This window comes from Triturus cristatus, chromosome 2_1 (genome assembly GCF_964204655.1).
Source record: "Triturus cristatus chromosome 2_1, aTriCri1.1, whole genome shotgun sequence".
In the NCBI taxonomy this organism is placed as follows: domain Eukaryota; kingdom Metazoa; phylum Chordata; class Amphibia; order Caudata; family Salamandridae; genus Triturus; species Triturus cristatus.
In genome coordinates, this window is record NC_140581.1 from 682,334,379 (window position 1) to 682,356,598 (window position 22,220).

A 22,220-nucleotide genomic window follows, 5' to 3' on the forward strand; every position below is an offset into this window, starting at 1 on the left:
CATTTGCTCATAAAGATGATGCGGAAGGTAGCCTTTCTTGCCCTTCTTGAAACGTTCACAAAGGATATTGCTTTCATCAACCACTCCATGACTTTCTCTTGGGTCTGATCCTGTGGAGAAAATGGTCTTCACTCTGGCCAGTCCTCTTCCACACATTCATGTGCTTCGTTTGGGATCATCCCAACCAAACTGATGCTATGTTATAGTACAGTTAGCCATTGTGATCTTCAGTTTTTTAGGTCTCGCCTGACGCAGCGCATGCGCTGGTCTGGCGAGACTAATTGAGAGGGCTCCAAAAAGTGCTACCAGGCCAGCCTAGAGCTACAGTGCATGTGCGCGGAGGCACACCACTTTTACCGCGATTACTTTCACTTTCACGGCCGCTTTGATGTTTGATCGCGATCACTTTCACTTTTGCGGCCGCACGGCCGCTTGGCATAGCCAATAGGTCTCGCGTTTGGGACCTTATAAGTGTTTAGTTATGCAACTGTTGCATGGCTAAACACTTATAAGGTCCCAAAGGCGAGACCTATTGGCTATGCCAATGCTTGTTTTTTTCAGTGATCGCTTATCAGCAAACCAGTGTCCAAAATAACTTGGTGCCATGTTGGTATGGAATGGCACTGCACATAGCCTTCCACAATGGTCGCCAAGTGCAATGGTTATGTTTTTCTTTTTTTGCAAGCAGTGGACATTTACTTCATCACCTTCTTTACCTCTGGAGTTTGAGATGATATGCTTGCCCCATTGCCACAGATTCTTCCATTAACTATGGTCTATAGAGTTTTGGGTATTAAATCTCCTCTGCTTGAAACTACACCCCACATTTCAGTTCAAGATGTTGCCATACTTTGATTGCCCACTGGTGTCCACATTTTAGAGAAATATTTAAATATTTTACACTTAGAAATAAATCTGAAAATACCATTCCTAATAAACTAAGAGAAAGGTACACTCAGAGCTCTAATTGCTACCACCTAAAAGTGAGTTTTAATATACTTTAGGCAAATAGATATTTATAAAACAGTCTTAATGCAGAATCATGAAACTGGAAGTGGAAGACAAGTAAAAGATGTTTCTGAATGATCACTGCTGCTGCTCATAACAGGTTTGGAAGCATGGTTTAAGAGCACCATTTATTGTTCTACTCTGTTTTACCATATACAGCTGGCTGTGATCTTCAATTGGTTGTCCCAGAGAAGAACATACGAACACAGGAAAAATGCAAAACTCATGCTACTAGGTCATACGGCATGAGCTCTGCGGCTCTCTAGAGGAGCTCCAGTCAGATGAAGGATGCTAAACAAGAACAATGTGCTTGCTTGGTCCTTCACCGCTAAAATGAAAACCTTTGCACATTGAACATTTAAATGATACTTTGATGCTCATAATATGCTCCACGGCTACTGATAAACATATGTAATCAGACAATAAGTGCCCTGCTTACCGTCTAAGCACATTAGTGAGCTCCGCTGCGAGCTCACTATCGTTGTAAGTTCTTATATCCGCGAGAGTCACCGATGGTGCAGTGCCATCCACGGATTCCTGAGACAAAAAAGGATCAAAATGTTAGCTCCAAAAACTGGCCTTTAGCTTTGCACATTTCTACGTGGTACAGTCTAAAGCACTTCCATTGTGTAGAAAATAAACAAATCCAAAATTCTAAACCAACCCAACACCCCTTTGATCAAACTATACCAAAAGAGCTCATTGATTACGGAGCTGCCTGATTATTTAAGGTAATAGCACACCAAAGTATTATGCACTCGGTGAAAAGTCAATATTTGTTTTAGTGGCTTTATTTTAGGGAATTTATTAAGTGCATCATACATCCTAGCTGGGTCTCTGATACCTATTCAGATAATCCTGGTCATGAAAGAATCAGAACTAGTTATTCAATAAACAGGTTTTCAGGTTTTTGCAGTGAGGTTTCCATTTTAGTGTTAACAGACGGTCATCACATATACCTTTGTAAGCCAGAATAGTAATTGTAAATATATAAAATAAATAGGTTAGCAAATGTATTTTGCATTAAAACGAGAGGACCTCAACCACTGTGATTGAATATCAATGTTTGTGATGAACTAAAAGCAGCCCTAGTTGATATCTTCCAGTTGGCCACCATATTCATACTGATTCTCAATCTCTTTACCACTCTAATGCATTCACTTTTCTCTCTGCCTGCCAAGGGTTGTGAAGGTTGCCAGGTGGCTCGTATAGGGCGTCCTGCAGGGTGGTGGGCGTGGGGGGGCGGGGGAGGGGAGGGTCTGGGTGGGGGGGTAGCAAACACGGACATACTACGGAACGGAGGAATGTAATGATTACGTTCCTCCGTTCCGTAATAGGTCCGTGTTTGCTACCCACCCACCCTGCCCCTCCACACCGCCCCGCAGCACGCCCTATGCGAGCCGCCACGGTTGCACACCTCCAAGTATTATTATTTCATGAAGAACTCATCAGAGGTTGCCACCCTGGACTTCTCAAATGGAAGAAGGTCATCTTGTATTGACGGGAGAGAGAATATAAGCAATTGGAGGCTGCTGTAAAGTGCCATAAAGCAACTGTAATTAACCTAAATGTATGAACAACAAACACAGCAACAAAAAAGCTTAACCCCTTAAATGTTGATGGTTCCTAAGCCCAACTTCTCTACCGACATCAGCCCAATGCGGTCACACAAGGCCTCATGCCATTCTTTTGATACTTGAGGCACGCTGCGCTAACGCCTTCATAACTTCTCCCTCAAAAAACACTGAGGAAAACTGTGTGCCTTTTGTCCACCATAAGATGGAAATTGTGAAGGTACCCATGGTTTGTGGTTTCCCAACAAGGTATCAAAGGAAATAGTCAAACTGAGGCAATTATGTTTTTTCAAACAAATGGCCCCAACAAAATGTTTCCTGGCTTAGATTGCCTTCTTCCCATCTTTCAGAAATAGCAAGATTGTAAAAAAAAAAAAAAAATTAAAAACCAATTCTTACCACCACAGTTTTTGCAATTTTAAAAATGGTGGTCAATATATTATATTTTTGCAAATCCTGTCTACTCACAAAGATTGAGGGACAGAGATTTAAAATCAATGGGTGAATCCAGACAGAAAGCTATACATTTCTGAAAGCTAGACAAAACAGAGTTGAACACAAAAAACATGATACTCCATACAAACCACAGCTTAGAATGAGTTTTCAGTGTGTACCAACTATGCATCAATCCATATAGAAAAATCTCATAACAAATAGGTATGATGAAAAGCAATGCATTTTTTAAATGTACCTATTCTTCTTAGTTTATGGATGTGGGTTATTTGTACCACACAAGTTTGGATTGCTAGGCTATTTTGACTGCATTTTTTTAAAATGTGTTTTGTACATACTGACTTACATCAGGAAGACAAAAAATAGAGGAATCCAATAGATAATAACAAATGTCTGACCATTTTGTGTTTCCATATTTTTCACAATAAAATTGGTGATCTGCATGTGTGGAAGTACATATCACATGCGACAGGAAAGGCCCAAAAATGTGACCATGTGAAGTGAGGTACATGATGTTTGTATAAGACAGACTTTTGTAGTCATTGGTGCCTGCTGTATTTGGGCCCAAGGCCTGCCTGCACCCAAAGATACCTACCAACCCCAAAAATGTCTTTAATTAGACCAACCCAGGGAGTCCAAGGTGGTGTGGCTCCCTTGAACACTACTGATTTTCCTTACCCAGGATGCTCAGCAAACGTCAAACATTGCATTAAATCACATAATATACTCACATTTCTATGACAAAAACGTCTGTAATCGGTGTGGAGCAACAAACGTCCTACAGCCCAGAATTTCAGAATTTCTCCAAATAAAAATGATACCCCACTTCTGTGTGCGGGCCTATCGCCCAAGACAGGCAACGCCCCAAAACAAACTGTTGAAACGTCAAGATTATTGCTTTCAATCACAACAATTCTTGGAATGTGGGTAACCATGATATTTGAGCCTGGGGCTGACCCGCAACCAGGGAAACCTCCCAACCAAACCTCTGTCCCATTTTAATTCACTCTCTTCCAATAACCGGTGAGAAGCACGTAATGAGGAAACCTCCTGAATTAAAGTAAAGATGAGAAGCGGATTAATCCAATGCTGGAGACACTAAAGGATTGACAACAGCATGAAAAAAGCTCTAAGAAGCTCAAAATCACAGTGAAGCATAGCCGATCGAGTAGTAAAATATGCAGGCAGTCTGCTAATGGCAATACTTATAACTATGTAAATTGGTACTTAGAGAATTTAAGTGAACTGGATCTGTGCCTAGCACTCGAGAGATAATGAAGTCCTCTCTTAAAGCTGTTCCTTCAATATTTTAAGCATTCATTTGTATGTATTACAGAGATATGTATTTCAGAAATTCATTAAGACCTGCCCAGAGGACAATAGGATTTGCAAAAAATTATGCCTAAGATTGTAAACATTTGCTGTCTCAAAAATTGCATTAATGAAACAACAGTACATTCTACAAATCCCAGGCATCTTGTCATCTAGGGTAAGAGACTCTGCAAAAACGAAATAACTACTTTTCAACGCAGCACGTCTAACACGGTATTCAGATTTTCTAATGATAATAAGTGCACTCTCACCCAACTTAGTGGCAAAAAGTTATCAGCCTGGGAAATGTGAAAAGCGGATTCAACCCTGGCACATTTCAAACTTGTGACCTTCAAAGGACACAGCTCTCAGCAGCGAGTGCTTACCCACAGTGAGAACCTATTGTGCGTATGTGTGCGAGTGTGCCACTCCACCGAAGAACAGGGATTGAGAACACGTCTGATACTCTATTTCATACCCAAGGGAGCAATAATCTAGGTAGGAACTTGGAGCTCTGTGGACATGTGAAGCCGTACAGGGACCAGTGCTGCATCAAGTCATTACTGGCTTTGGAGAGCTCACTTGGATTAGGTGTATATTTTGAGATTTAGAGTTCTACACAGCCTTAGGAAACGTGGTCATTAAAAAAGATACTGTGGAGACAAACTACTCACTGGTAATTTTTTCACAAGTTCTTTTATTCTAGTAGACCTCTCCGCTTAACTATTTGATCTTCAGGCAGCGAGGAGTGACCCAGTCTGCTTGGCACACTGCGTTTAAGTAGATTTTTAATGCACCAAACTTCGGAGTGTGGTTTCAGTTGAGAAAAGAAGAAAGCCAAACAGAGGACAATGAAACACAGAAAGAGGGAAGGAGAGAGACCAGGCCTACTGGGGATGCCAGGTTTCAAATGTACACCTTGTGATGACATCTGAAGATGCACATTTCGACATATTTCGACAATCTAAATTTCGATTTAGGGCGTTAGGGGTGGTAACTGCGAAGGTCTGTCCTCGAAGGCAACATATTCACAGCCTGTACATCTTCAGGTGCCGACTCAAGACATCTGAAGTGATAATCTGCTATAGAGATACAGACGGCGTTTTAAGAGTGATTTCTAAAACTCCCTGTCTGCTTATATTTACCCCTGTTCATTATTTAATTTGTTATTAAACACCCAAGGGTATTTCTGCAGATACCCCGAGAAATATCTATTGGAGCGAACCAATAACAAATATGTTCTGCCACAGTGCCTGAGCTCCTCCCCAGGGCCTTTTGTTTTTGTTTATGAGGTAGCTAGGTCTATAACACATTTTGACTATCTATCTGTCTACGGGCCTTATTATGAGTTTGGCGGTCCATAGTGGTCCAATGGACCGCCAAACTCAAGGTTGCGGTGGTGTTGCTGCCACACCATAGGTCTGACCACCCTATAACATGTAGGGGGGTTGGACCGCTGCTGCCACTAGGAATACTCGATCCTTGGCAGTGTTGTGGCGGTCTTGAAGGCGCAATATGCTTGGCGGGGGCCCTGTGGCCCTGTCAAGCATATTACAAGTTTCCTCTCTGCCACAGTTTTCATGGAAGTGAGCCGGTCATGAAAACTGTGGCAGAAAGGAAACAAGAGGGGCCCTACAGGGCCCCTGTTGTGTCTGCACCAGGGGATGCATGCAGGGTGGGGGACATGGTGTGCCCCCTCTGTCTGCATGCACCCCCAGTTCCTGCAGGACATGGACTTCACAGTCCATGCCCTGCAGGAACTTGCTTTGGTGTTCCCATTGCAGTGCCTTTCATATAGGTACCCCCATAAGACTGGCAAAGAACCACACGGCAGTGATGAAAAATGTGATCTGGCGGGTGGTGCACACATGTGTTTGGTGGTGCGGGAGCAGGGCGGTCCCGCAAATCCCCATGATAAGGCTCATATGTGTTCTTTGTCTATGCTGGCTGATAGCATCGGATGGATGAACCATCAAAGCCAGATATCTAGCTCACCAGAGCAGTGACTCCCTCGACCCTTAAGGTATTGGTTTTGAGATCGTTCTATGTTATAAAGATGCAGGTCACTCTGGTCCTCGCACTCTGGTGTGAGCAGTTTTACAGACCACTGTTGTGTCATCAGGCTTCGGCCTTGGATAACACAGAGAAATGGAACATAGCTGTGGACGGAGATATTTCTCTCCAGCATCTGAATCCGAGCAGTCAGGCTTTGGCAGGAAACTGGCTTCTTGGTTGAGGTAGGCGGAGGGTGGCATTGAAGTCTCCAGCCAGAGTACCCAGTGGTTCACTTTTGTTTCCAATGAAGTTGACAGATAATAAAATCTAAAGACAGCTGCCATGTTCAAGTTGTTGGATAACCTGTAGGTGCTGCCTGCAGCAAAGAAGAACTCGAATCTCTATCATAGTATAGTCAGGGCCTCTCATGAGATGCCATGTTTTAAGCAGCACAGGGTCGCCTTCTGCTGGAACCTTTAATGAGAGGCCGGTAATGTAATTCTGTGGGTTATTGTGCCAGCTGTAGACCTCGATGTGCAATCAGTAGATGACAATTCGAAGCCAAGCCACAACTCAGAATGTCATCCTTCCAGGCTTGTTTTAATGAGTTTAGCACTAACAATATTTTCTATTAAGTAATAAGTAACAATTCAGTTTGTCCTTTGCACTTTTCTAAACGAACACTAAGTTGTGCACTAGGGAGTAAAAAAGGATCAGACTTAGACGTCTCTTAGTGCCTGCGGTTGTGATGGTTAGTATAAATAGGGTGTCCAATCTAGGTCTCAAAAGGGCAGGATCAATGCAAGATTTTCTGGATAAATACTGACTGTTAAAATAACTGCATCTCTTATCTGATGTTTAAGCATAGGGTTCTGCGCCTGTCACCTCAGTGCAGTGGCGTAGTGTAGGGAAGGCCACAAGGGTGGTTGCCCCGGGCGCAAAATTCTTAGGGGCATTTTTAGGGGTGCAAAATTTTAATAGGGGCTCAAAATTTTCAAAGAAAAGTGTAAAGATACTTGTCTTGTCCCGGGCGCTGGCAACCCACACTTCTGTGATCTGATGCCACCGATTAGTTTTGTGCTTTTATAATAACAATGAAATGAAGATTTATTGTAAGTAACCATATTTTAGGCACATATACTGACAATCTGCCTCTCCTGCGCCTATGATGGACAGCCCTGGCATAGACTGATCACTGCTTTGGTGTAAGCCGAAGTGGTGACCAGAGCTCCCCTATGAGGAATACATTCACAAAATCGACATCAGAATCTAAGAAGTATGGAAGCAGAGCGGAGAGTCTGGAGGGAGATATTAGAGTGAAAATCTAGATAGAAGAAAAATAGTGACACAAAAACTGGGCTCCTCCCCTGAAGCCCAGGGACACTTACTCAAAGTGATACAGAAGGTAATCAAAGGAAAGCCGCCGTGCTGACACGCAGGTAAGTGGAAAGCCATCACTCCTGACTGACAACGCTCAACAATCCCCAAAGATATTAACATCAGTCACTGAGGACAGAGTGAAAGCTCCCCGTACCATTAAACATATTAATGCTGAACCGTGGATGTCTCCTCTGCGGAGGAGGACTCCCTCCTCCTCCAACCTGTGTGTGCACCAATGAGACAGCAAGACACAGAGGACGGACAACAAGCGGACACTGTTCCCAAGCGCGCGTGCTCCCCGCGAGGCTGACCTTTCCCTGCTTGTCCTTGCTGCCGCTGCTGCTGGTGGAGCTGAGGGACCTCATTCTCTGCTCCTTCTGCTCCTCCAACTCGGACTTGAGGTGTTCGATGTGCACGAGGTAGGCCTGCTCCTGGGCCTCGCGCGTGCTGAGCTTCAGCTCGAGCGCCTTCTTCTCTTTCTCCAGCAGGTACAGCTGCGCCTTCAGCTCCGCCATCTCCTCCTGTTAAGGAAACAGAGAAGAGCCCAGGGAAAGGCATCATCTGTCTGCACGGAGCAAAGGGGACTCTGCCAAATCAAATCACACCTGGCCGCCTGCCAACACTGGCGCGGCAATTTCATTTACAAAAGCATCTTTAATTTGGACAGGAATACGGCAGCCCGCCTCGCAGCATCCCTCCCAGATCCTCTAAACAAGATTTATTTGTGTCTGAAATGCAGCGGGAGGAACACTGCGTCGGCAGCAGGGATCTCACGAGAAACATTGCAAACATTGTTTCTACATTTTAACTATGCGGCAGTAATTCACAAGCAAATGATCAAGTTTGGAAACAGATACTGGGAGACGGGAACCGTAGGGGTGCACACAGCTGGCAAATACCTAAGGGGGAGTGCTTAACACTGTCTCGCTGAAATGTGGGGGACACTCTCCGAACCCTAAAAATGAGCCACGCTGTGCAAAGTGGAGGACTCTATAAAACACTGGTACTGACTGCTGGAGAAAATACGAACTGGAAAAGACTATATCTTCTTTGTGTTTATAATGAACATTTTTACACTAAGTTGCATACTCCTGCCCACAAAAAGGTAAGCTCGCTGCTGATTTCCACAGACACTTCCCATAAGGTTATACCTAGCGGTAATTTCCTGTGCAAGCCTGTGCACGAACGGTAAAAGTACATGCAAACGGGCCCAATTACTATGTGCACACAGGTGAGAGTGAACTGGGAGCTAATACCTCCCACCAGCTAGTGAAAATGTCATATGCACAGGTGCCCACTGTTAGCACCCACTTGTAAACGAACCAGTTTGTGTTGAGCACAAAGATGTACCATGTTTGTGTAAGATCATGATTTTGTACGCAATGCTGTTCGTTAGTGTTATTCAGTGGGTTGCAAGTGCAATCCAGAAGCCATAAGATGATGGGTCTTGTTAATAATTGTCTCCTAATAAGTTTCTATGTATGATTATCCCAAAGCTTTTCAAAGGCATCAATGCCGTAACACAAAACGATGAGCTCCCCCTGCTGAGTGTGATGTGGGTCCCTGAGTCTACCAGATCTCAAAGATATTCACTGGTCTTGGGCTCAGTGGAGGGGTGTGCGGTTGTGGGGAGCGCCTCCTGCACTACAAGCTGCATCGTGCACATTCCAACAGAAGGGTGGTGGACATGAGGCGAGATGGCCTGAGGATGTATACAACAATTGATAGTATTTATCGATCAAACCTTTCTGTCAAACAATCACTTTCCTCTCCAACATCTGGCTGTGAATACATGATGATCAATATCTCTACCAAAGACAACTCCACCTGCACTCTGCACACTTTCTACCATCCCCCTAGGTGATAATCTTACCTTCATTGAACAAATCATGGAGATCATCTCCACCAACCTTACCCCATACAACAACCAGATTTTTCAAGGTGACTTCAACATTCACTGGAATGACACTAAGGATCCACTAGATTTCCTCCAGGACCTCAACCTCACCCCAAGTCTGTAATCGTCCTACTCATATAAAAGGGGCCATCTTAGACTTAATCATAGCCAAGGAAAATACCATACTATTGGATTCTATTTCACCCTGCGACTGGACCGATCATCACTACATCACCTTCTCCATTGTTGTAAAGGCAACCATCCACAAAGGCCAGCCTGTGAAAGCTAAACATTGGATCAGACCCTCAATCTCAATCCAGACATGAACATCTGCCACCAGCCTTAACCTCCTGTCTCCTCCCACTGATATGGTTGAGGCTCAAGACCTCACTGAGCACTACCTTAGCCCTATGTCTAACATCATGGACTCTATTGCCCCCAAACAACTAAAGAGAGTCCCGATAAGTAAAACCAATACCTGGTTCAACTGTAGCCTTAACGAGGAACGCCATGCCCTTAGACTTGCAGAAAGAGTGTGGAGACAGACCCCATCTCTTTCAAACCTTAAACTGTTGCATAAAAAAAGAAGGACCTACAATAGGTGCATCAGACGTGCCAAATCATCATTTTTCCGTCAGCAACTGGACACAGCCTTCAACCATCCCAAAAAACTCTTTGAACTAGTGAAACAACAAACTAATGGAAAGCGTAAATCCTCCACATCAGACACTACAACCCTACCTAATTGTCAAACATTTTCATCCTTTTTTTCTGATAAAACTAAGTCAATTGACAATGAGCGCCGCATTGCTGTGAATTGTTTACCGCCTGAAACCCAGTCACAATGCACCTCCACCTAGCAGGAAATTTGTCCTAGCTACCTTCTCTTTAAACCTTAAACAATACCTCATGGTCCATCTTTTAGACATTTGAGGACACTGACATCTCAAAACTAATGTCTTCCACTAAACTTTCCATCCACTTCAATGACCCTCTCCCCTCCAAATTCCTCAAGGAAACTTCACACCTACTGATACCCCTATGGACCAGAATTATCAACGCCTCTCTTACGCAAGGCACCATGCCGGAATGTCTAAAAAGTGGACAAGTCACACCTATACTAAAAAAGCCAGACACAAACCTCTCTCATCCCAACAATTTTCGCCCCATTTCGAGCATCCCAACGTTAGCCAAGCTCCTGGAAAAATGTGTTCATCAACAACTCTGCAATCACATTGACCAGCACCAACTCCTCAACCACTGCCAATCTGGTTTCAGACCAGGTCATAGTACTGAAACCGCCATGGTCCACATTGTCGACGATGCTTTACCCTTTCTCGATCATAATAAATCCTGTCTTTTAATCCTTCTTGACCTATCATCAGCGTTTGACACAGTCAAACCTGAAACCCTCCTGAACCTCTTAGAACTTAGGATGGGTCTCTCTGGTACGGTCTTAAAACGGTTCTGCTCATTCCTACAAAACAGATCTCAACGAGTCCTAATCGATCATGACTTATCCGATCAGACACCGGTCACTATCGGCGTTCCCCAAGGTTCTTCGCTTTCGCCCACCCTGTTTAATCTTTACATGGAACCCCTGACTGAAATCCTCAAACACTCCAACATCTCCTACCATATGTACACTGATGATACGCAATTGTACATGAAGATTATTTCTACTAACAACATCAGCACTCTCAATAACATCTTGAACAAAACTCAACACTGGTTAACACTTAACCACCTCAAACTTAACGCCATCAAAACTGAATTCCTATTAATCTCGCCTCCCAAAACCACCTCTAACATCAAAGACTGGCTCCCACTACTCACCGCCTTGAACTGTACCCCATATATTGTTGATTCAGCCAAATCCGAGGGAATAACACTAGACATCAACCTCTCCATGATGAATCAAATCAGCTCCACAAACAGAGCGGCCAATTTCCATCTCCACATCTTAAGAAAACTAAAGCCTTTCCTGCCCAATGCAGATCTCAAGATGGCGGTTCAGGCTCTTGTAATCGCCACACTTGACTATGGGAATGCTACCCTTGTTGGCCTACCGAAAATGAAACTAGCACCGTTGAGGGCTACCCTCCATGCTGCTGCATGGCTCATCACAGGCGTAAAGAAAAATGATCACATCACCCCAGCACTCCACTCTCTGAACTGGCTACCTTATGAATCGAGGATCCACCTAAAAATAGCATGCATGACATACAAAGCCATCCACCACAACACTCCTCGCTACCTGGCTCAGAAACTGGTGCTATCCAGAAGGAATAGAGCTTCTCGTAGTACATGCTACCTACTGCTGAAACCCCCATAATTTCACAAAAAGATAACCTAGAAGAGATCTTACTCTGGAATTGCCCCAAGAATTATTTGGAATTCTCTTCCCCCTGAAATCAGGACCATCCCTTCATTCGTTCTTTTCAAAAACGAAGTAAAAATGAGACTACTGAATAATCTCCTTCCTATCTGAGGCGACTATCCATGCCAATTTGATTTCTTTGCTGGTGTTTTCACTATGTCTTTTTGTATTATCTTTTCATGATGTATTTTCTATATTTTACTCCTTGTATATTTAATGCTATTTATTAAGTTGTACAGCGCTCTGACACCAACATTTTGGTCATGTTCGCGCTTTATAAAACTTTATAAATAAAAATAAAATAAACAATGGGAATTGTATAATCTCAAATTTTAGGAGCAAGAAGTTTTGGTACTCCACAGAGCAAAAGAATACCACCTTCTGTTGTTCCTGAGTTAAATGTGGTGATTTTAATGAATTAATTGTATACTGCCAGGCTGAAATGTGATTATTCCGGCACCACATACGACTAGAAGAGGGAGCAAGAAAAGTATGCTCAACCATTGTGCTATTAATGTCGAGCCATGATGTTTAATGAAGGATTGGCACGGAGATAACAGACTGGAGAATCATCCAGGGATTTATTCTTTAAATGTTACAATTTCCATGACTCTTTAGAGGTCACCTTAGTGGAAAGACATTGGCTGCCCTCAGCACCAATCTCTGCTCTATCCAGACTGCCCAACTTGACAAGACTCTTCTCCCAAAATAATAGCATTTTACAAGAATTAAAGGAATTCTACCTGAGTAACTAATACTGGAGACTATTCCTCTCTTAGGCCCTGACTAGGAGCTGCACAGTACGGGCGGGGTGATAACTCTGCACCCCTAAACACCAGTATTGTGCAATAAGAACCCTCCAGTACCATGCAAGCACAAGATAATCCCTGCGGAAAGGCAAATAACTGTGTGTACCCAGGGTGGCATTCTGCATGGCATTCCCTCTCCAAGGGGATTCAGGTTACCATTCAAATTTATCACCTGTCCTGAGCAGGTGGGAAATGTGAGGGCTCAGGCGGGGTAGGGTAGGGGGAGGTGCATGGACAGGGTGGGGGAGGGAAGGTGAGGATATTGCTTGGCAGGTGGGGCACTGCATTTGTCGATTTACATCATGAGTTATGTATTCCTGTCAGGTGCTATAGCTTAATATATACAACAGGATTGTGGCCTTCAATTTAACATGGCATGTGTCCCCACTGTTTTGTGGAGCCGTGCACCTCACCAATGGTTGCCAATACAACTGAAATGTATTCAGCGGCCCAAAGGGTGAGAGCATTTTAGTGGCCAAGGGATCTTAAATTCTTTTTGTCACAGACACCTGAGCCTCATTTACCCTATCAGCAATCCGATGTAAGAAGAAATGGGGATAATTATTTGTATTTAATTTTTACAAAAAGAACACGTTGTTCAAGGGGCACTTTACTATAAATATAATCTTGTGACTTTTAGTTGCAGTAGTGAGAAAAAAATCACCACACGTTAGACTAGAGAAACAGTGTGCAGAGGACTGCCTACTCCATTGTAAGAATGCCCTGCACACCTTGACCTTCGCTACAGACACCAGAGCCCAGTATTTTAGACCACACACAAACCTGTGCTGCACGGCTTTAATAGAACTTCCTACAAGTCAACAGATCCCTCCAAGAAAATTTAGAGTGTGATCAGACATGATCTAGTTCATCACTGTAGAAAGGTGGGCTTCATGACGGCCAATGATGGTTATAATAGAACTTCTCTCTGTTGAGGTACAATTTTGTACTTAGCATGCGTTGTCTATATTCTCCACCTAACGATGACCTGGCTGAATGAATTAAAACATGCACAAGACATACTGTCTGCACCACACAAGATCATCTTACTCTCCCAGTAGCCACAGAGCCATTCTTGAGCTACTCTTGTGCAACAACTTGCCACACAACGGATTACGTTGGCGGTCCCAATTCTGGAGACAGAGATACCAGCCTCTTTCATGCTATCCTTCAAGATGGGCTGTACAAGTCTGCTTGTGAACATACCAACAGCCAATCTGAGGATTATAGTGGGTTTCATAAAGTCTAGAGTTATGTGTGCTTTGTGTCTATGGCCTTTGGAGGAGGCCATTTTGCTGTTCAGCCTGAATTGTTAGTTATAAGGTGAGTCCCCCTGTACTCTCTACTTCTTTACAGACTGACCAATATGAAGGTAGGCATTGGATGAACTGTAGCAAAAGCAAAGCTGGCGAAGGTGCCTGGAGTTGCAGATACTGAGGTAAAAAAGCTAGTGGGGGTCGGGGGATGGGACAATGCAGAACTTGAGAAGAATAAAAAGAATAATCCCCTTTGATCTCTAAAGACTGTATTCTTGACCAAACGCATGCTATATCACAGTGCGGAGCCTAGCGCACATTACACAGTATGGTAGCTAGTTGTCAAGAATAGTAACCAGGCTTAGGAAAGGGAAATATCTAAGTAAGCTTTCTTTTCAGATAAGGGACTCTATGTACTTGGGACGCATTGCCATTAGAATATTTGCGAAGCATCTCTGACGCCACCCAAGAATACTTTTTGCTGCAATGATGTGACTTAAGTTGATTTTGAACTGATTAGCCAAAAAGCACCAGGAAAATAGAATATCTTGTGCTGAACCTTTGGGTTCACCCACATGCTGCCCCCCACAGTCCAGGCAAATGAACTCAAGCACAGAGTCAGAGTTTTACCAGGAAAGCCCAGAGTTGCTTTGGCTTACAACTACCGGTAGAAATAACGTGACATCATTGCTTTCATCCCAGGGTCCTGCCTTAATGACTCTGCGGGTATTGGCATGGAGACTCCTTCGCGCTCTTTCTTGTGGTTGTTTCTGCACCAAAGTCCATTGGATCACCTTCTAACTCAGCAAAGCAGCAGGGGTGGCAAACTATTAAGTGCTCGTATTACCAAATTGGAACCAGGCAAGAGCACATGACTGCTTTCTAAAGCCATACCTGATGCTACCAGCCCAAGATAGTGGAATTCTACTCATCGGAATGGCCAGAAACCGCACAGAAATCTGTGTTGTACCAAGGCTGCTGTGCCGCACAAATCAGCTAAGGAGGAATGCCCGGCAAAACCTTGAGAGCTATTACAATTTTGCTTGACATCCTACCCTTAGTAATTTGGGAGTCAGTCCTGTTCCATTACTTACAATATACATATTTCGTGTTTTACCTCCACTAAGCCAAGTAGTTCCCTCTCACCTCATGCTGTTGGCTGTTTGGTGTATCTTTGTGCCTCCTCTGAGGTGCTTGTATTGCACTGCAAAAGGGACTATCTTACATGTCATAAGCACACTGAAAGGTCACAACTCACTCCTTTCTCCCATGGACACATTAACTGTATATGCAATCCCTGGACAAGCATGATCCTTCGTTTGTACTTAATGGATTATTTTTGATATAAAACTACCTGTAACCATCATGCATCCTAGAGAGGAAAGTGGCCTTGATCCTTTGGGATACCCTTCTTGAAAACTCCTTGTTATACACCGATTGAGTTCTAAAATGACTTCTTACCTTCTATATTTATATGTCCAACAACTGCTCAGGGCCAATTAATGTCAGTAAACATGTAATTTGTTGTTAAGATGCAAAAACATTAAAGGTGGATGCCCTGCTTGTCCGCTAATGTCCACAGTGTAAATCTGTATTATCAGTAGCAGTGTTGTGAGACAGATTGGCTGTTCTACTAAATGCCCTGCTGGCAGTAGATGGCATCATGAGACCGGTCACTGAGGGGTCTGATAGGGGTACCAAACTGCAGCACTTCTGATACCTGTTTTCCTGTTTCTATTTCCTCAGGATGCTTCACAAAGTTATTCCTTGCTGTCGTTAGTTTGCATGAAAACATTTAAGTGCATTATGAGATTTAACAAATTAGATTTAACGTTGGTGTTGTGCCAAAAAAGTGGTGCAATTCTGATGCAAAATCTGGGACTCAACTAATACATTTAAGTTTTTTTAAACACTGCCACAAAGAAATTGGCAACAAGGAGAAGCATGGCAGTAGATCTGTTATGCTTAATTGGTTGCAAAGTCTACATTTAAAAATGTTTGATTGGGTTAAGACATCTGCTGTGAAGGTGCCCAGTAAATCTCAAGGAATAGTAATAATGGTGAGATAACCCTGGTGGTTAATGCACTTGCTGGAGAGATCTGCGTTTTGTAAAGTCCCAGATTTGAATCAAAGGAGTAGAGAAGGTAAATGTGTCTCCTGCAAAGCACATCATCTAACATGCAGATGAGAGATTTTTATTTTATGTAGATAGTGAAGTGAGTTTCTGCTTTTAACACAGAGATCACTTTGTTACCTGCAGTTCATAAATTGTAATCCTTCTAAAAGACCACAGTGAGGTGTGAAGGACGTGACTCCTACTCCTTGTAACCCTCACTGTCTCATGTAACTCATCTTGTACATTGATTTACACATGTACATGATTTATTGTCAATGTATATATAATATGTATGTTAGGTGAAGAGCTCTGACACCCTGCATTGGGTTGCCGAGCGTTATAAAAGAAGTAAAATATTGCTATTGAAATTGTTATTTGTGCATAACTGGGACAAACAAACGCACCTGACATTCTTACAGTGCACGCATCACTCATATACAGGGACTGAAAAAAGGCAAAAGCTGCCCCTCTTAAGTACCTGTGAGAAGATAACAAGCTGTGTGCCTTTGTTTCCCCTCCATGGCATTTACATTTAAGTGTGAGGTTCCAGCCCCTCCAGTCAGGGTATTCAAACAAAAGGAGACCTGATGGCCCCTTAACTTCGGCCCAGCTGGAGGTGAAAAAAAGCTCCCTCCCTGCCTGCACATTGCAGCTGGGAATGGAAAGCAGACAAGATACAGGCGCTGCTGAACGTGTCCCCGTGTCTGAAAATTACACCAGGACAAGTTCAGCATATTTCTGTGGGGCTCAACTTCTTGGCAGGGGGGACGGCGTCCACCCTGTGAAATTAGTGGGTGGACGCCGTTTACCTGAGTGTACACCCCGACTTGTGCCCTGGGTTTCAAGGTCTTTATAAAAGACCCCGTCCCTGCCCCCGAAGCGACTTAACTGGATGTGAGCCCCCCCCCTAAAATCCCATCAGAGGCATAAAGCAGAGGGAGAAAGGTGTGTAGCCTGACAGGGGAAGGATGCGCTAAGTTCCTGTCTGCTCACATTGTCGCCCTGTGCATGAGGCAGGCAGGCAGCCAGATAGCTGCAGCACAGCGCCTGCACCTCCGCCTAGGTTTTTTTTGTTTTGTTTTTTAGCAAAGCCCCTGCTCACTCCTCTCTGCAGGAGCCTGTGTCAGTGAGGTCTCTTAGGAAAGCAGCAACTCGTTGGGGCGTCCGCCTGTCAGTCAATGTCAACGGAATCTTCCTAAATCAGCTATTCAGTCAGCCTCACTGCCCTCGGAAACCAGAGTTGCAGCCTGCGCCCGGATCCCTCCTCCGAGCCTTGTACAAACTGAGCAGTCCCTCTTTTAAAGGGCAGTCGAATAAGAATTGTTTGAGATTCACAGATTGCCCCTACAACAGAAAACAGACCAACTACAAAACACAGATCACCCCGCCGCCCTGCTCTCCCAGGAAGACAGTTTGCATCCAGTGCTGCAGCTGCAGTGATACTGGGATTTCGGCGCGTTAAGGGCCCACTGCACCCAATTAGTCTGTGTTTTTTTTAATTATCTCGAAAACAAGATATGGGGGAATGGATTGCAATTTCCTTGCTTGCTTAGGGCCCATGGCACCTGTGCTACGCCACTGGCTCATTGGAAGTGCAACTGCAGCCTCACTGGATGAAGGAGCACCGCATAACTACTGCTGGCCAGTCAATCACTGCAGAAAGAACGCGAGCAGCAGCCCCGCACACCAGTCACTGGTTTGGTGGTGCGCGGGTACTCACCACCACAACCTGGAGCAATCTCCTCCAGCGGATGTGGTTCGGAGAGCTGGTGCAGACTCAGACAGAGTTGTTTTGTTTCATTGAACAGACACAGCTAATACACTGGTATTAGGGAAAATCATTCAAGCTTTTGGGATCTCAGAGAACGTGGAAGCGTTGGCGCTATACAGACACTGGTAACATCTAACGACTGGAGCTTATGCATAAATCAGTCCGCGTCTGTGTTGGTCCCATTAAAAGTATAATCACTCCAGAGAGACAGCAGCGGTACAAATGGTCAAACCCACAGAACTTGCTGCATCCACTCAGACTGTATTGTAAAAGTAGCCCAACAGAGTCCAGATAGAGGAGGCCTAGCAACTGTTGAGGCAACAGGGTTTTTAATAATAAGAAGGAATCATTATGTTTGTACCGGGAGATGCTGGTAATGGCACTGGACAGACCTCCTTAATGCAGTATGGACTTTTATCTGCATGTGCTGAAAAGATATGGTAGAACTGCAATTGTATTAAATTGAAAGTGTAATACACATTAGCTCAATGTATTGTATGCATGAAAACACACACACACACACACACACAGAAACTTTAAAGAATTAAATGTATACATCAGTGGTAGAACTACTGATGGGCACCCTGCGGATTGTGGTGAAGAGCCGGCCCCAGAGACTCCACACCTCACACAAAGGCAGGCATCTCAAGTGGAATGGGACCTGCCTTGGAGGGCTTTTTGCGCCACAGCAGTAGTATATAGGTAGCCACTTGAGTAACGCGTCTGGTACAAACCTTTTGGAAAACTATGTACATAATTATTAAACAGGTCCAAAGTTATTAGCTTTAGAAAAACGCTTTTCGGTTGACCAACGATCTCCGATGTAACTAAAGAGCCATTATTACAAGTCATTGATTTAGTGTTTTTTTTCAATTGTACGGACTAACTTCTTTTGCATCATACATGGAAATTTACAAAACGTCTTTGCATGGATTTTTCCATACATGCTTCCTGAACTGTGCTATCAATGTGGGCTCAGAATAGGCCGCCAATGCGGTGCATGACAGCACACCCTGTGCCATTGTGCCCCCGTCATCGAAGATGTCTTTACTAAAGCGAGGCATACACGCTGGCGACGGAGACTGGTTCCATCGCTAGACCCATTACTCCTGGTGATGCAGCGCGTGCCATCAATCGACCGCTCCTAACTCACTTGGTCGCAGACTTTTCATTTGTGATTGTGATTGATTCTCCTGGTTCCCCACTAATCAGAGTAAAACCCTTATAGATCCAGAACACAGTTTCCTACTAATCCCATAGGGAGAAACAGATCAGCGCAGTGAGCAACGCTCGCCAAGCTCTCTATTTCAGAGAACAATTACCAGGCCAATGACAGTGAGCGGTGGCCGGGGGAGCATTTGTGAAAGGAGGGGATGATGGCCGAGGCAGTTGGGGGTGGGGTGGTGGAGTTGGGGTGGGAGTTACGATTCAGCTAAAATTAGCAAAACTAACAGCACACCTCAGTAGTATTAATGTGTGCAATCAACCTCATTTAGGAGTGCAAAATCCCGTTTATGTCTGACAAAACTTGAATTTCTCAGGCATAACTGGACTTCACACAAAGGTATGCAGCATGGCATAATGTTACGTGTCAGCGAATCTCACAGTGATGGGTTGCAGATCTTTTGGGTGCAGACACCTGCGAAAGGATGTGAACACCCACAATGTTACCCCTTTGTTAAGATATTCACAAAACGTCACACAGAGTTAATCCCATGAAATCAGTTGCAAATGTACTCATGTCAAGTCTAAGAAAAACGTTTATAGGGTTGAAAAATGGAGGATAACCCCCCTCAAAATGTGTGGAGTGTGAGACAAGGGGTATCTCCACACTGAACTTTTTCTCCAGTGGTTGAACAAAAAACATTAGCATGCATCATGTGCACAATAACAGCCACCCATTTGCAAACATACACTTGCTTCATTTTGTTATGCATAATTGTTTATTTTTTAAGATTCGTTTTTACTGCCATTTTCAACACACTACACACAGTCCCTTGTTTTCCTCAAAATAACTAGTAGTCTCTTCCACCAAATATTTCCTAGTGTCCCAGTCCATGAGTTCTAGGGGATCGAGTTGCCACCCCTGTACCCCACCGGGCCCCTGGCATGTTGCGATCATTGGGGAGGGGTCCGAGATGTCTCTTGGCAAGTACTGCACCAGAGATCAGCCAGCCCCATATAGCCCAGCCGGGTGTGTGTCCTCCTAGGTGTCTGTCAGGATTGTGTTATTTAGGTCCAGTCCTCCTGTGCCATCAGATTGAGCTCCCCCCACTTAAAATCGAAAGGGTGTCTGGCACAGCCCCCAGCCAGTCTCTCAGTTGGGCTAGTCCTTTGGTCTAGAAGCCCTGCAGGAGGTATAGTTAGAGAGAACCCGTTCCAAGTACTGGAGGCAGCTGCCTTGCAGCCATCTGGGGGCACCCACGTCTGCACAATATGGAACAGGACATTTTTCCGTAGCAGGATCCCCAACCCCCCAGGAATCTATTGAGAATCCAGGGTCTACCAGCAGTTTGTACGGTCCCTTGTTAAAGAACCAAGACCATTAATATTCCATGAGAGGACCCGTAGGCTACCCCAGGATTTTTAGCCCTTGAGCTTCACTTGTATCCATGCAGATTCTGCCAATCAAGAATGTCACCGCAATAGCCACTGTCTGGCATTATTAGGTCCCCAATTGTAACCACCCCCCTCCCCACATCCTTCTGCAGTGAGCTTAGAACTACCCACCCCCCTAATGCTCAAGATGCCGGTCATCTCCCCTGTCGTAGTCACTGTCCCAGCTTGTCCACTATGTTCAGAACTTGGAGAATGGAGGTGGGCCACGGCACGCAGATCCCAATGTATTTTTATACAATCAAGTTGGCCGTCATGGGGGTTACCACTGGCGGTCTCCCCGCCGGTTCATCTCCCATGGCGCGGGTCTCCACGTGCATTGTGACTTTATTAGCATCCAGTGCTGACCATCAATTTCCAGTAGACAATGCCCAGCTACCCTGGATTTCGGCAACCACCCTCGCCCTTTCCGACTCTGCTTGTATTTTTGCGGGTGTGGACCCATGTCTACGCTGTCTCCCCGTCGCAGTCTCGGAGACAACCTGTGCTCCTTGATGTTGACCGGGCGGCCTGGCATGGGGAGACCCTTTGCCTCCAGTCAGTCCCACGACTCTGCTGTCATCTCAAAGAAATGGGAGCTCTCCAGATCCATGCCACGTAGCTTGGCAGGGAATAGTAATGCATATTTGAGGTTCAAGTTTTTAAATGGTTGCGTAACCTCAATGTATGACTCTCTCTGCTTTTGAACCTTCGTTGTGTAATCTGGATAGATGTTAACTAAGCCTCCATTCAATTGCCAAGCGTCGTGGACTCTGGCGACTTGCAGGATATGGACTCTATCACAAAAGTTCAGGAGCCATGCCACTATGGCCCTGGGTGGGGCCCCCGGGGGGAGGGCCTGCCTGGCACTCTGTGGGCCGTTTCCACAGTAAACAGTTTGAAACGTCTCCCCTCTAGCACCACTGAGCCTAGGGTGGTCTTATTATCTCGGATGGCTGCCAGGATAGCCGCAGTCTCTGGTCTGCACTCTCCGACTGGCGACCACCCGTGATCCCCTTCAGTCATGCAGACTCCTCCTGGTGCTCTTGTTTTGCTCCCCATCTTCAGTACTTAGGTACTTCATGCATTATGTAAGGCAGACCAGGGGGCCCCCTGCGACTGGACTTCAATGTGCTGACTCGGGGCCTCAGGGGAGCCTCCCACGCTGTAAGGTCCATCCTGCGCCACCCCGACCGAAGTAAAGCAGGCCGGGGCCGTCCCACAGCTGGCATGCTGCAGCACCCCTCTCCTCCCCCAAGAGCTCGCACTGCCCAACCACACCACCCACAGGCCACAGCCATCTTCCCGAACACACCCTCTGAGTAGGCACTAATGGGGAGCACACACCAGCACCCAGCAAAGCGCCCCAGCCACCATGTGCACCAGGCCCGGGCCTCATGCCATCTGCAACACTGACACACGGTCACCGACTGCTGGTCCCAGTTGCGCACTCTCCCTGTAGCACACAGTTTCAGAGGCCGCCTCCTCACAATTGGTGGCCTCCTATTAGGCCGCCGTTCTTCTGCAAGCCCACACTTTGGTACGCTGGCTGCCAAAGCAGCACTGGTGCTCCCTGGCCGCAAGAGAGAGTGACTGAGGAGAGCGACACCTCCTTTCCTGCCAGAACTCAGGCACCACTTGACAGTTTTGGGGCCCCAGGGCTCAGGATGATTG

General features: G+C 45.1%; 1 protein-coding gene across 3 annotated transcripts in view; it reads right to left on the reverse strand.

Annotated features, from left to right (window-relative positions):
* The window catches only part of MCC (MCC regulator of Wnt signaling pathway), a 1,374,593-nt gene that overhangs the window by 84,593 nt on the left and 1,267,780 nt on the right, over window positions 1–22,220 (reverse strand). For all 3 annotated transcript variants that reach the window (XM_085632616.1, XM_085632618.1, XM_085632617.1), the window contains 2 exons: window positions 8,033–8,242; window positions 1,448–1,545 (listed from right to left, as the gene is read on the reverse strand). In XM_085632616.1, the coding sequence (XP_085488742.1) occupies window positions 1,448–1,545; window positions 8,033–8,242 (308 nt within the window). The remainder of the gene's footprint in view (window positions 1–1,447; window positions 1,546–8,032; window positions 8,243–22,220) is intronic.